At 41.6% G+C, this 13,496-nt stretch overlaps 1 protein-coding gene across 4 annotated transcripts in view; it reads left to right on the top strand.

Moving 5' to 3' along the window:
- Window positions 1-13,496, top strand: part of HNF1B (HNF1 homeobox B) — a 92,341-nt gene that overhangs the window by 71,095 nt on the left and 7,750 nt on the right. For 2 of the 4 annotated variants that reach the window (XM_016429223.2, XM_016429222.2), the window contains exons 7-8: window positions 3,504-3,698; window positions 7,213-7,340. In XM_016429223.2, coding sequence (XP_016284709.1) covers window positions 3,504-3,698; window positions 7,213-7,340 — 323 coding nt within the window. The remainder of the gene's footprint in view (window positions 1-3,503; window positions 3,699-7,212; window positions 7,341-13,496) is intronic. The other 2 variants (XM_007485496.2, XM_016429224.2) reach the window with 2 other exon arrangements.

The raw sequence follows: 13,496 nt of genomic DNA, 5'->3' as shown, positions 1-13,496 counted from the left end.
TCACATGAATATCAGAGATGGGATTTGAACTCAGGTTTACTCAACCAATTCATGACATTTTCCATTCTGTGTGCCACACTATTTCTCTGTGGTTAGGTCTCCCCTCTGCACAAAACTTCTCCAGCCTCAGTTTTTTCAACTGTCAAATGGGGATGATGATACCTATAGTCCTTGTGGGGAATTGTGAAGGTCAAGTGAAATGATTTCAGTGAAGTATTTTTTTTAAACCCTCTAAAGTACTTTATTAGTACCAAGCATGATTACCATAGGGGCAGCTAGGAGGTACAATGGATGGATTGTAGGGCTGGAGTAAGGAAGACTTTATAAGTTCAAATACATCCTCAGACACTAGCTGTGTGACTCCTGGGCAAGTCACTTAAGCCTTTTTGCCTTAGTTTCCTCATCTGTAAAAATGAGCTAGAGAATGGAATGACCAACTACACTAGAATCTTTGCTAAGAAAACCCCAAATGGGTCATGAAGAGTCAAACACTACTGAAAAACAAGTGAACAAGCACAAAATGATTACCACAAGACCCTTTTTCTGTCTATATGGGCAGGTCTCAGTCCCTTTCACAGCCCACCTATCAGGAACTGAATTACCTCTCTTCCTGTAGAAACCAGAACCAGGAAGATCTGTGTTAAAATTCTGTCTTTGCTGTGCCACTGTGTTGTGTGACCCTGAGCAAGTCCCAATCCCCCAGTGCTCTAGGCAGCTCTCTAAGACCATAAGTTTTAGAGAAGTGGTCAACTGCATTGATAATTGAATTTTCCTCAACCAAGATTTCTTTGGCCAATGAAATGATAAGTCTAGTCCTTATCCCATTTTACATGAGAGGTCAGTATGGTACAACTGGAAGAGGATCTGGGTTCAAGTCTTACCTCTTCCTATTTATATGACTTAGTCATTTTCCTTTTCTGGGCATCTGTAAAATGAAGGCGTTGGACCAAATGGCCTTGGAGGCCATTTGTTGACTCCAGTATAAATAATAGATCAGTGGGGTTTCCCCAGAGCTCAGATCTTTGGGCAAGAAGTGGAAAGAAGGAACAAAGAATGAGAAGGAACACTGAAGAGTTGGAGAAAGGCTGGGCTATTGGGGGACTAGAAGATGGAATAGCTTTGAGGAAGATCAGAAGGCTGAGAACCTCTTGAGCTCCCCACCCTCAGCAAACCAAGAAGACCATTTCTGCTCTTGTAATTCTGCCAAAGGCTCCAGCCTTCTAGGCAGCTGATAACAATATCAGTTAAAGCTCCCAGTGTGCAATTGTTGAAGGCTTTGCATTATCTTGGGTTGGATTGGGGAGGGGGCAGGACAAAAAGGTCTTCACCCTCTTAAAGGCTCCCAGATCTTTGGGTGTGTCTGATGTACTTTGCCTGTCTCACTTCACTTGGGATACCTAAGAAAATACTTTTTCCCTCCTGGAGCCCCCCCCCCCCTTTTGGTCCCCCTTTTTATGCCCTACCTGTCCTAAAGAAGCAGGGTCAAGGGACTTGTCTGTGTGGCTCACTGAGAAGGACAATGGGTTTATTTCACTTATGTTATTTGCTGTCAATATGGTCAAGTCATTTAGCTTCTCTGAGGCTCAGTTTCCTCATCTGTAAAATGAGGATATTGGATAAGATGTTCTTTATTTAAGCTTCCTTCAAACTGTAAAACTGTGCTTCTGGGATCTTATGACACGGCAGGCAGACTAGAGAGTGAAGAGGAGGTTTTATCACATCATAATTATTTATGGGGGAAAAACTTTGTCCCTCCCCCTCATTGGTTCTTCTTTTATAACAAAGAAAATAATTGAGCAAATACAATTGATATAGTATTTTCCCCATTTTCCTGATTTCTCCCCTCCCAACATCCCATGGTACCCCTATTATAACCTGCCACTATTTTCCTCAAGTCACACACACACACACACAGACACACACACACACACACACACACACACACAGTCATCAAGTCTCTGTTACTGTTTTTGGAGTTTTAGTACACATCCTTGGGGGAGAATTCTGGGAAAGTCTGCATAGAGTCTAATGTGCAAATTCAGATGCAGTAAAGGCCTTGATGGCATAGGATCAGGCTACAATGTAAGCCAGGTCCTGGGGCCACCATCTTAGTGTCAAGGGAGCTGAGTACACACCCAGAGGATGGGAGCATGGCAATACCTAGTATAACCAATTGCAAGGACAGACTGATTTAATATTAGCTCCTTCTTCCCTGGTATCTATCTTGCACCCTAATGATAGTACCTTCTACTGCCTGACACCAATGTTCAGACATTGTCTCTTAGAGTATAGCTAGCAAATAAATAGGCCAACACACTTAAAGCATCAGACCAGATAAGACTATTCCTATTTCTCTGTTTACAAGAGAATGCCTTTTAGCAGAGCTTAGGATCCTTCACATTCCTGCCCTCTGCTGGTGGGACTCAGACTAGTTCCTCCTGGGAGCTGTGAACCCTACTTTATCAGAGATATCACCCTGTAGCCTGGATTCCCAGGCTCCTCTGCTCACTCTCCTCTGATGGGGAGCACTGGCTTTCTTCCTCTCTTTTTAAAATCAACATTTATTTTATCTCAATTAATAAACATTTATTTTCTCTTCTTCCTACCTGAAAAAAAAGAAAAGCAAAAAAAAAATCCTTGTAATATTCATTGCTCTAAAAGTCACTAAAGAGAGCACATCCTCGGACCCAACAATACTACTTTATACTAGGTCTAAATTGAAGAGATTGAAAAAAGAGCAAAAGGATGCTAATGTACACACATATTTATAGCAGTCCTTTCTGTGGTGACAAAGACCTGAAAACTAAGAAAGTGCCCATCAATGGGAGAATGGTGAACAAAGTACAATATATGGATATAATGGAATAGTATTTTGCCTTAAGAAATGACCAAAGGAAAAGATTTCAGAGATTTGGGAAAATTGATTTGCATTGACTTTCTCTTGCCCTAAGAGATGACTTCTCTGTCTCTGTCTCTGTCTCTTTCTCCCATCCTCCTTCCTTCCCTCTCTCTATCTCTCTCTGCCTCCCTCTTTCTCACTCTTTCTTTCTCTCTCTTTATCACTCACTCTCTTTCTCGCTCTCTCTCTCCCTGCCTCTCTGTGTTCTTGTCTCTTTTTCTCCTCCCTCTTTCTCTGTCTTTCTGCCTCTTTCTCTCCTTCCCTCTCCCCCTTCTCTTTTCCCATCTATCTTTCCATCCTTGTCTGTTTCCCCTTTCTCTTTCTTTGTCTGTCCTTTTTTCTTTGTTATTCTGTCTCTTCTTGTCTCTGTCTCTATGTTTTGCTTTCCCTCCTTCTCCCCCTTCTTTATGCCTCTGTCTTTCCCTGTCTCTCTGTCTCTCCCTTCCTCTCCCCTGCCCCCTGTTACCTTTCTCCATCTGTTTCTGCATCTCTCCTCAGTCCCCTGCCCTTTTCTCCCAGCTCCTGGTGAGGGGGAGGGAGCTGTCGCTGAGCTTGGAGTCCCTGTATTAGAAGGCTTCTCCACTGTCTTCTCTTGCTCCCACAGGCCTCAACACGTCCCAAGGTCAGAGCGTCCCTGTCATCAACAGCGTGGCAGGCAGCTTGGCCGCCCTGCAGCCTGCCCAGTTCCCCCCACAGCTGCATAGTCCTCACCAACAGCCGCTTCTGCAGCAGACCCCTGGGAACCCCATGGCCCAGCAGCCTTTCATGGCGGCAGTAACTCAGCTACAGAACTCCCACAGTAAGGAGTTGGGCAAGGCAAGGGTGGGTGGGTTGGACCCTGGCAAGGCTCTCTAGTCCCTCTTACCCTGGGTTCTGATCTCTCAAATGTTCCAGATGTTTTCGAAGATTATGTCTATCTCCTTCCAGAGGGAGCGAATAAGACTTGTTAAATACTATTCTAGACTGCTGGGCAGAGCAGAGTGAGTCTAGAAGGACTGAGGTTTAGTGGAGAGGATGCTATATTTGGAGACAGGAAGACATGGGTTCAAATTGCACCCCAAACTAGATACATGACTTGGGATAAGTCATTCATTCTCTCTTTGCTTTAGTTTCCTTCATCTGTAAAACAAAAGGGCTAGACTCAGCCTCTAAGGCTTCCAGGCTTATATCTCTGAACCTTTGCTTCTTTTTGGGACTCATTTTCCTCATTCAGTTGAATTCTATTCAATAAGCATTTATTAAATACCTACTATATACCAGGTACAATAGTAGGCACAGAGAACCAACTGGGCAAAACCAAAATAGTGTCTGGCCTCCATGAACTTACTTTTTTTTTTTTTAAGGCAATGGGGGTTAAGTGACTTGCCCAGGTTCACACAGCTGGGAAGTGTCTGAGGCTAGATTTGAACCTAGGACCTCCTGTCTCTAGGCCTGGCTCTCAGTCCACTGAGCTACCCAGCTGCCCCCCATGAACTTACTTTTTACCATAAGTGACACACATGTATATACACATATGTGGGTATATACATACACAAATGCAAAATAATTACAGAAAGGCTAGAGGAACCCTAAGAACTAGGGGAATGAAAATGGGGAGGGATAGGCAAGACCAGAGCTTCTTAACCTTTTTTTTGTGTGGTCTGGTGAACAGCCTACAGACTCCTCAGAATAATGCTTTTAAATATGTAAAATAAAATACATAGGACTACAAGGGAAACTAATATTATTGGAACAGAATGATCAATGACACATGTAAAACCCAGTGGAATTGTTTGTTGGCTATGAGTGGTGGAGGGAAAGAACATGAATCATGTAACCATGGAAAAATATTCTAAATTAATTAATTAAATAAAAAATTTCAATACATAAAAAAGAAAAATAAAATTATAAAAAAAGAAATAAAATGATCTGTTTATTAAAAATGAAGTTCATGACCCCCAGGTTGAGTTCCTAGGTTAGAAGAGCTCTAAAGCCCTGTTGAACTGTAGATTTTCTGATTCTGGGTTTCCTTTCCCCTGCCTGGAGCCTCTCAAGGGGAAGATCTCCTGAGGGTAATTCTGGGAAGTACATCAGTCAACAAGGATTTATATAGCAGGTACCAAATGTGCTGGGGATACAGGTACAAAGAATGAAGCAATTCTTATCCACAAGGAACTTATATTCTATTGGGGGAGACAATAAGTCCATAGAGAGTTAAATGGTGAATATATAGTGGATAGATATCAATGAAAACAAGGTAATTTGAGGGAGAGGGTGCCAGAAGTTTGGGGGATCAGGAAAGGCTGACACTGTGAGGTCAAAATACAGGATAGAGGAGGCCTCTAGTATCCTCTCTAATGCTGACTCTTTTCCCCACTTTTTCCTATTTCTTGAGATAATATGATTCATCTTGGAAGGGAGTGGTGGGGGAAGGACTAGCAGGAGGAAGTTGCTTCTCTATTTTAAGAAGACATTTCCTACTTCTTCCCCTTCTCTAAATTGTTCCTATAGGTAAGCTTTTCCTTTCCTTTTGACTCACCCTGGCCTCCCTCCTGCAACTGCCATCAGATGTCTTATCAAGAGACGACATGTCTCAGGCTTTTGTCAGCATCCCAAGGTGATGCTCCAGGGAGCTCCAGGCCCAGTTCCAGCCTCAGGTCGCACTCAGAGGATAAGTAGTAGATCTCAGGGCAGAGCTCATTTCCCTAGTTTAGACAAAACAGCTCCACAGGGACATAAAGAAGCCTCCTTCCACCCCCAGCCCTCCCAGGAGGAATTGGGAATCAGCCACTGAGTAGGAGTCAGAGCCAGGGATTTTCTTTCACTTCTGTGGGCAGTTTTGGAGCAGGACCATGGGATGGGAGGGAGCAAAGCCAAGTTCAGATGCCTCTGTCCCCTTAGTTCTTCATCCCGGTAGAGATCTGTGAAGCAGGTTTGTAATCCCCATCTCACATTCCAATCACATTTTTATGACTGCCATGGCCTGAATCTGAGCCCTAAGTCTCCCTTGCCAGGACTCTTCCTTCTGACCCCTACTCACGTGGCTCTTCCTTTGCTCCCTCCCCCTTCTAGTCAGAACCTGGGGCTGACCTCCCAGGTGACTGGCCCCAAGACTGGCATGGCTTTGAGCAGGCCCATGACCATCAGCTATCATTAGAATGTCAAGGCTAAATGTCCCTTACTAGACACAATGAGCCATCACATCAGGCCCTTTTCAAGTACAAACTATCATAACCATTAAAAAAAAAGTCCTATGGATGCCTTTTATAACTACAGTTATTTCTGGAGGGGGAAAAAACTCCAAACAAAATCAAGAAAAAACCTTTCCTTTATCCAGACTGAATCCTTCTTTGTAACAGAGGGAAAAAAAACAATCAAGAAAAAACTTTTCCTTTATCTAGACTGAACCCTTCTTTGTAACAAAGGGAAAAAAAAGTATACATACCCAATATAGTGACTACATATGGCAAAGTATACACCACTCAGTCCCAATATTGCCCCACTTCTCCCATAAGAGGAAGGCATGATTCTTTCTCTATTTTTCTCAAGACCATTAGTGGTTTTTTGGTTTTTCAGAACTGAGCGCACATATTTTAAACTTAAATTTTATTGAGAATCTTTTGTTTTTATACCACCTTCCCTTCTGAATCTATCACTCTTCTACCTATGGAACAAAAAATGATGAGAGAGAGAGAGAGAGAGAGAGAGAGAGAGAGAGAGAGAGAGAGAGAGAGAGAGAGAGAGAGAGAGAGAGAGAGAGAGAGAGAGAATAATTTCAGCAAAATTGACAGGGTAGCCAAGATTTTTACAGTGTTTTTAATGTTCCCTGTCCTGTCCTCCACCTCTTGGTTATAGGACCCAGAATAAGCCATCTAATCTCTTAATGCTCCAAAGCAACTAGAACCCTGAAAGTGCAGAACAGATTGTAAGCTTGCTTTAGAAGAGAGATTTCCTTAGAAAATTTCTATAGCAATGAAATCAAAAGTCTCGTTTAAAAAAAAATCCAGCACAATGGAAACTTCTTGAGGGCAGAGGATTTTTTACCCATAGCACACTGTCTTAGCAGTGTATTAAGTATTAAATACTTAGCAGGTATTTAATAAATGTTTATTTCCTGTTTTTAAGTTGAGGATCTATATTCTAAACCAGTGTTCTCCATGACCCAGACCTTCAAGCTGTAAAAGGAAATAGAATTGGGTTTAGGAAGCAATTTTATAGATATCACCTCCATTCCAACCGAGGGCTAACTAACAGGATGGGTCCCCTTTGGGGTGACTACTATCTACTCATCTCTGAATGTTGATCCTGATACTCTCCATTCTCTTTCTCTCCAGTGTACGCGCACAAGCAGGAGCCCCCCCAGTATTCCCACACCTCCCGGTTTCCGTCTGCCATGGTGGTCACAGACACCAGCAGTATTAGTACACTCACCAACATGTCTTCCAGTAAACAGGTAATTCTGGTATGTCGGGGACTGGTTGGGATTGGGGGAGTGCATATATGTGCAGCAGATGGGGAGGGAAGAAGGTTAGAACATATCGGAAAAGTGCTTTATAAACCGAAGAAGCCATATAAATGCTAGCTATTATTATTTTTATTACTTTATTCCTCAGTGTAGACTATATCATAAGCTTAGTGTCCTGATAACAAGTTGCTAGTAGAAAGCGCACTGGACTTGGAATTCAATAAATTGGTTCCAGGTCTGTCTCTGACCAGATCTTTGACCAAGGGGCCAGATATTTAATTCTTTGAGCCTTTATTTTGCCCCCTCCCCCTCCTTAAAATGAGGATAGTGATATTTTTACTCTCTGTTTTCACTGGGTTAGTATAAGAGAAGTGCTTTGTAAAAACTTGATATGAATAGGACCTAGTACTGGGGACTCCTTGGGACTGAATGACCATTTATTTGATACTTGCTATATTCTAGATGATGTTACAGAAACTAGAATCAGAGATTTAGAGTTAGAAGTTATCTAGAGGTCAACGAGTCCAATCCCTTCATTTTTTGGAAACTGAGGCATAGAATTAAGTGATTTGTCCACAGTCATACAGCCAGTAAATGTCTGAGGCAGGATTTGAATCAAGGTCTTCTAAATTCCAAGGCCAGTGCCCTATCCAGTAAACCATTGCTGTCTCTAGAGAGAAAACAACAGAGTGAACAATCAAGCTGATAATGCTTAGCTTTCCATAGATCTCTCTATCTTTTAGGTGATGGTCTCTGTCAGTCAGCATAAAACAATAATAAAGTTTTCTTAGGGAACTAGACAGTTGATTATATAGGGCTTTCATATATAGCTAAAAAGTCTCCTCCCCTGTAATTCCATGGCTTCACATCCCAGGTCTATCTCTTACTATGTATGTGACCTTGGATAAGTCATATAACTCTTGTCCTTATAGTTTCCTCCTCTGGCAAATGAGGGGGTTGGGCTGGATTATCTTTTTTTTTTTCTCATTTGAATTAGTTGGGCTGGATTATCTTGAAGGTCCCTTCTGGTTCTTCTCTATGATCAATGACTTGAGACCATTCACTACACCCGTTCTTTATTGAAGAGTCCTTGAGAATTTCCCTCAAATTGACCTCAAAGTCAAAGCTGCATATGTGTCTCTATGGCCAGTAGGTACAAGTAGGCTCAGACTCACCTGGGTCTAGAGTGACTTAGATGGACTCTGAGGGTTTGAGAGGGATGCCCCAATTTGAGTGGGGTGCCCAGAATGCAACTTGTGGTGGGGTTTGCTCTTCTGCCTACCTGCCCTTTCTAGTTGCTATATAAAAACACTTATAAGTGTGCTTAAACGAGAAAGAAGTCAAGGACTAGCTCCTGGAGAAGTGGACAAAGGGAGGGAATGCTACTATGCAGGCTCATGACTAATTCATTCCTGGCTTCATGGTGGGAAAGATAGCAGAGTAACGGAGGTGAAAAGCCAGAAAACTAAAGGCAGATGGGACCATAACTGAAACAGAAAAATATTTATTTGGGAAACTAAACATTCAACAAGAGACTATCTGGGCAGAAAATGTGGTTCCAAAACAATCAATAGACCTTTTTAGGAGCTGGGCCCATGCAGCGTGGGAACTGTTTGACCTTTATTGATTATGAGTTAAAAAGAAGGCAACCTTGAACTTTTTGTCAACTTCACAGTAATACTTAGCTAACTTGTTTGATGTTTTCCCTCATTTGAACTCTGAAAAGCATACCATATGCCATAATAGAACACAGGAAGCATCACACCCAGTAGGGAGAACACTGGCTCTGGAGTCTGAGGACCTGGGTTCAAATTCATTATTCTCATCTGTCTAATGATACAGTTGGGCTAGATAATCTTGTAAGTCCATCCCATCCCATGCTGCAACCCCAAATCCCTTGATCCTATGACAGATGCCCACTTTTTAAAGTAAAGCCTTAAAGTAGACCTGCTCTGGTGGCTGGAGTTATCATTCTGTGCCAGCCCTGCCATCCAGACACATCACACTCCTCTCCACCCCCTTCTCTTACCTAGCTGAATTCTAGGATGGATCAGGGCAGAGGAAGTAGAAGCCAGCTCCCTTCCTTATCAGAAAATAGTACAGTGTGTACAAAAGAGGAGGGAAATGTGAGTATGTGTATGTGTGTGACCCAAGTTGCTGTTCTCTCACCTAATAGAAGGTGAAAGCATCCTTCCTAATCCCCCTGCCCTCTGACTCCTTGGTGATTCCCCCACCCTTTGTAGTATGTAGGGAAAACATTTATCTCTTCACAAATCTCAATCCAAAGGGCAGCCAGGCGCAGCCACGCTCCCTGAGTATAACACTTCCTTTGAAAGGCCTTATCGGTCCATCTGCCAGTTGGTCAGCCCTGTCCTAGCCTGTGATTAATTATTCTGTCTTCCCTGAGTTGACTTTGATGCTTGCTTGTTGAAACATGTCCTCCAAATCCAGGAAATGTTCTCTTAATCAAAATACTCTGAGATGCTCCCTGGGAGAGACAGTCATCAGTTCCCACAATGACTTCTCCCCTCCGTTGGACAAGGTGACCAGCCGACCTTGAAAGGCTGAGCTGGTCCAGCAGCAGTACTCGAATATTCCCTTTTTGGATTCTGTAAACTAACTCTCATCTCAAACACCCCCAGAAGCTTTCCTTTGAGGATTGCTTTCTACTTCCCATTTTACAAGCACCTATCAACACTATTATTAATGTCATCATCATTACCATTGTAGGTTTTAGAGTCAAGATCAGTAATGGACATGCAATCCATAGAGTATGCTGCCTTTGGGATGCTTCCCTCAAGGATATTCAGGGGCTCCCTAATGCCTCTGAGATAGAATATAATATCCTCAGTTTAGCATTTGAACCCTTCCACAATCTGGCTCTCACCTTCCTTTCCAGGCCTACTGCATATTATTTTTTTGAATTGAAAATTTTTGTTTAATTAATTTAGAATATTTTTCCATGGTTACAAGATTCATGTTCTTTCCCTTCCCTCCTCCCCCCACCCCCTGTAGCTGACGCGTAATTCCACTGGGTTTTACATGTATCAAGACCTATTTACATTGATCAATACCTATTTCCATATTATTAATATTTGCATTAGGGTGATCATTTAGAGTCTACATCCCCAACCATATCCCCATTGACCCATGTGATCAAGCAGTTGTTTTTCTTCTGTGTTTCTACTCCCACAGTTCTTTCTCTGGAGGTGGATACATTCTTTCTCATAAGTCCCTCAGAATTGTCCTGGGTCATTGCATTGCTGCTAGTAGAGAAGTCCATTACATTTGATTGTACCACAGTGTATCAGTCTCTGTGTACAATGTTCTCCTGGTTCTGCTCCTTTCACTCTGCATCAATTCCTGGAGGTCTTTCCAGTTCACATGGAATTCCTCCAGTTCATTATTCCTTTAAGCACAATAGTATCCCATCACTAACAGATACCACAATTTGTACAGTCATTCCCTAATCAATGGACACTCCCCTCATTTTCCAATTTTTTCCTGCTACATATTACATACATTCTTTTACCCACTTTCCATTTCAGTCTAACAAGGCTGCTAGCTACTTGTCACATGTCAGTTCCAGGCAGAGAATAAATTCTTTTCTCACCTCCTTAGAGAACCTCTTGTTTCCTCTAAAATAATAGCTCAGCTACCACAGCCTACATGAGGCCTTTCCCGATTCCCTCTGGCTTCAGCTGTTTTGTGTCTTTTCCCTCTTGAAATTATTTTGTACCATGATCATGGGATCCTAGTTCCAGGGCTGGAAAGGAACTTAGGGATCCTCTAGTCCAATTCTTTCATTTTTAGAAGAGGAAAATGGGACCTGAGGAGATTAAGTGACTTATGGAGGTTCATATAGCTAGTGAATGTCAATGGGACTTGAATTCAATTTTTCCTGGTTCCAAAGCCAACTATTTATCCTCTACACCATGTTGTATGAAACAGTGTTGATGAGACAAGAGAAACAATAAAAATAAAAGAGGTACTTATTACAGTCATACAGGACCAGATCACTAACCCCAGCTATTTAAAAAAAATTTGATGATTTTTCTTAAGGCATCCAGACTTATTGACTAATACAAATAAAACAATGAAGTGATGGAAACTGTATAGTGTATACTGTCAAACATGTACCAGGTACCTAGAAAATCACCATTAGGTGGCTATTAAAACTTTCTTTTATACAATATCAGATGAAATATTCTCATGCTGTGAATACACCCCTCCCTGCCCCCAATTCTTGAGAATTCAGCAAATAAATCTTACTGGAGTCAGAGTATCATTGTAGATAGAAACTTTGTCTACAACCACCATGGACTATAAAATTTTAGATGCATTTCAATAGATATTACCATACCAGTTACTCCTAATGTCTAAGACATGGGATAAGAGACCCATCAAAAGAAATCGAAGCCATGTGGAAACAGAATGAGCTTTACTGCATCCATGATATCTTGTCTGCAATTGGAATCATCCAAAAAAATCCTTCCGAATCTACAAAAGATGAGCCAGTATCCCAATCTGCTTATTCCATTACAAAAGCCGCCATTTTCCCTACCTCTGTAACAATGTGCATGGGACATTAACTGAAAAACTCAAATGGTTTAGTGTTCTCATAGATTCAAGACTTCCCTCCAGGGATGCCTTTTTCTGTGTGCACCTTCTAGTCCTTGTCCTCTGAAAAGTTTACTATGAAGAGTTCATCCAATGGGCCAAAGGCTTTCCTCATTTTCTGCCTCCATTATGAAGGTAGCAGTGGAGTATGCTGGCCATCCATCTCTCATCTTTCTCTCTCACCACATGATTAATGTGCCTTCTTTTCTTGTCATATAAATCACTAATGAAATTATTTACTCCTGTTTTCTTTGTAATTACTCAAGGGTTGTATGGTACAACCTGCTTACACCTACTAGGTACCTTTCCATCTCTTCATTTTCAACTTGGGCTGAACTCACTGTTCATCTGTACCGTCTATCCCAGACATACAAACTGTTGGACAAGTCTCATAGGGTGTCCATTCAGATGAGTGTGCTGACATTTGGATGTTCTTCATCCATTTGGTTTTTCTTGTGTTGATGGTTAGGCCAAACTCCTTTGAGCAATTACTGGTCTTTTATAGGAAACTGTAGTGGATTTGATACTATCAACACAATGTCAGTGATAGCTTGAAACATGGTTAGGACCTCACTATCCCTCCTTGGCCTGGACCCTTTGATGGGTCTCCTCTTTCAAAACAGAGAATACTTTTGGCAGACTATATGTCCCTGCTTTATACTTTACCTAATGTTTATTATCAGAGGTTTATTGAACAAGATTGGAAGAAATCAAAACCATATCGGAATTGGATGAAGTGTTATCCTTGGGCTCCTGCCTGCTTCTGTCCCAAAGGTGCTTTCAATGAATCTATAGAAGATGAGTTTATATCTCAGTATTCTTATTTAATTACAACGCCAGGCATTTTAACCACTTATACAGCAGTTTATAGCATGTTAATTATAAGAGAAAAGTAGCTGGATAGTAAATTGTCTTTAGGTTTTCTATCTGCTCCCCCCCACCAAAAAAGATGAGGAAGTAACTATTACAATGGTAATAATAATAATGGTTGAAATTTATATAACATTAAAAGGTGTACAAAGCAATTTATATACATTATTTCTATGGAAAACAGAAATGGAGTAGCTTTCCACTTCGTATTGCCTTCTAGTCTGCTCTAGCTTCCAGTCCTTCTGCCATCTTCTTTCATACGTAGGGGCAAAGATGTGAACAGGGCGATGGGTAATGAATGAGGGGACAGCAGAATCCTGAGTGCTGACCACCTCAAGTCAAAGTAAACTTAATCAGGGAGAAAAATCCTCAAGAAAAATAATTTACATATTTTTCTCCAACTCTCAATTCTGTATCTTATCTCATTGTTAACACCAGTCATTAATAGTTTCCTCATACATGCCCAATGAAAGATAGAGGGATAGAGGAGTTAAGATCTTAGCTGAACTCCTGCCTCTGACACATACTGACTGTGTGACCCTAGACAAGCCATTTCTTAGTGTCTCAAGTAACTGTCTGAGAGCAAGTAGTAATTTCTACTGGTAGAGGGAATATGCTCAACTGGTGTTCTCTATGCTACTGAATAAAAGCACAATTCTAGTC

This window comes from Monodelphis domestica, chromosome 2, assembly GCF_027887165.1.
Source record: "Monodelphis domestica isolate mMonDom1 chromosome 2, mMonDom1.pri, whole genome shotgun sequence".
Taxonomy (NCBI): domain Eukaryota; kingdom Metazoa; phylum Chordata; class Mammalia; order Didelphimorphia; family Didelphidae; genus Monodelphis; species Monodelphis domestica.
This window is presented reverse-complemented; position numbering and strand designations above follow the sequence as displayed.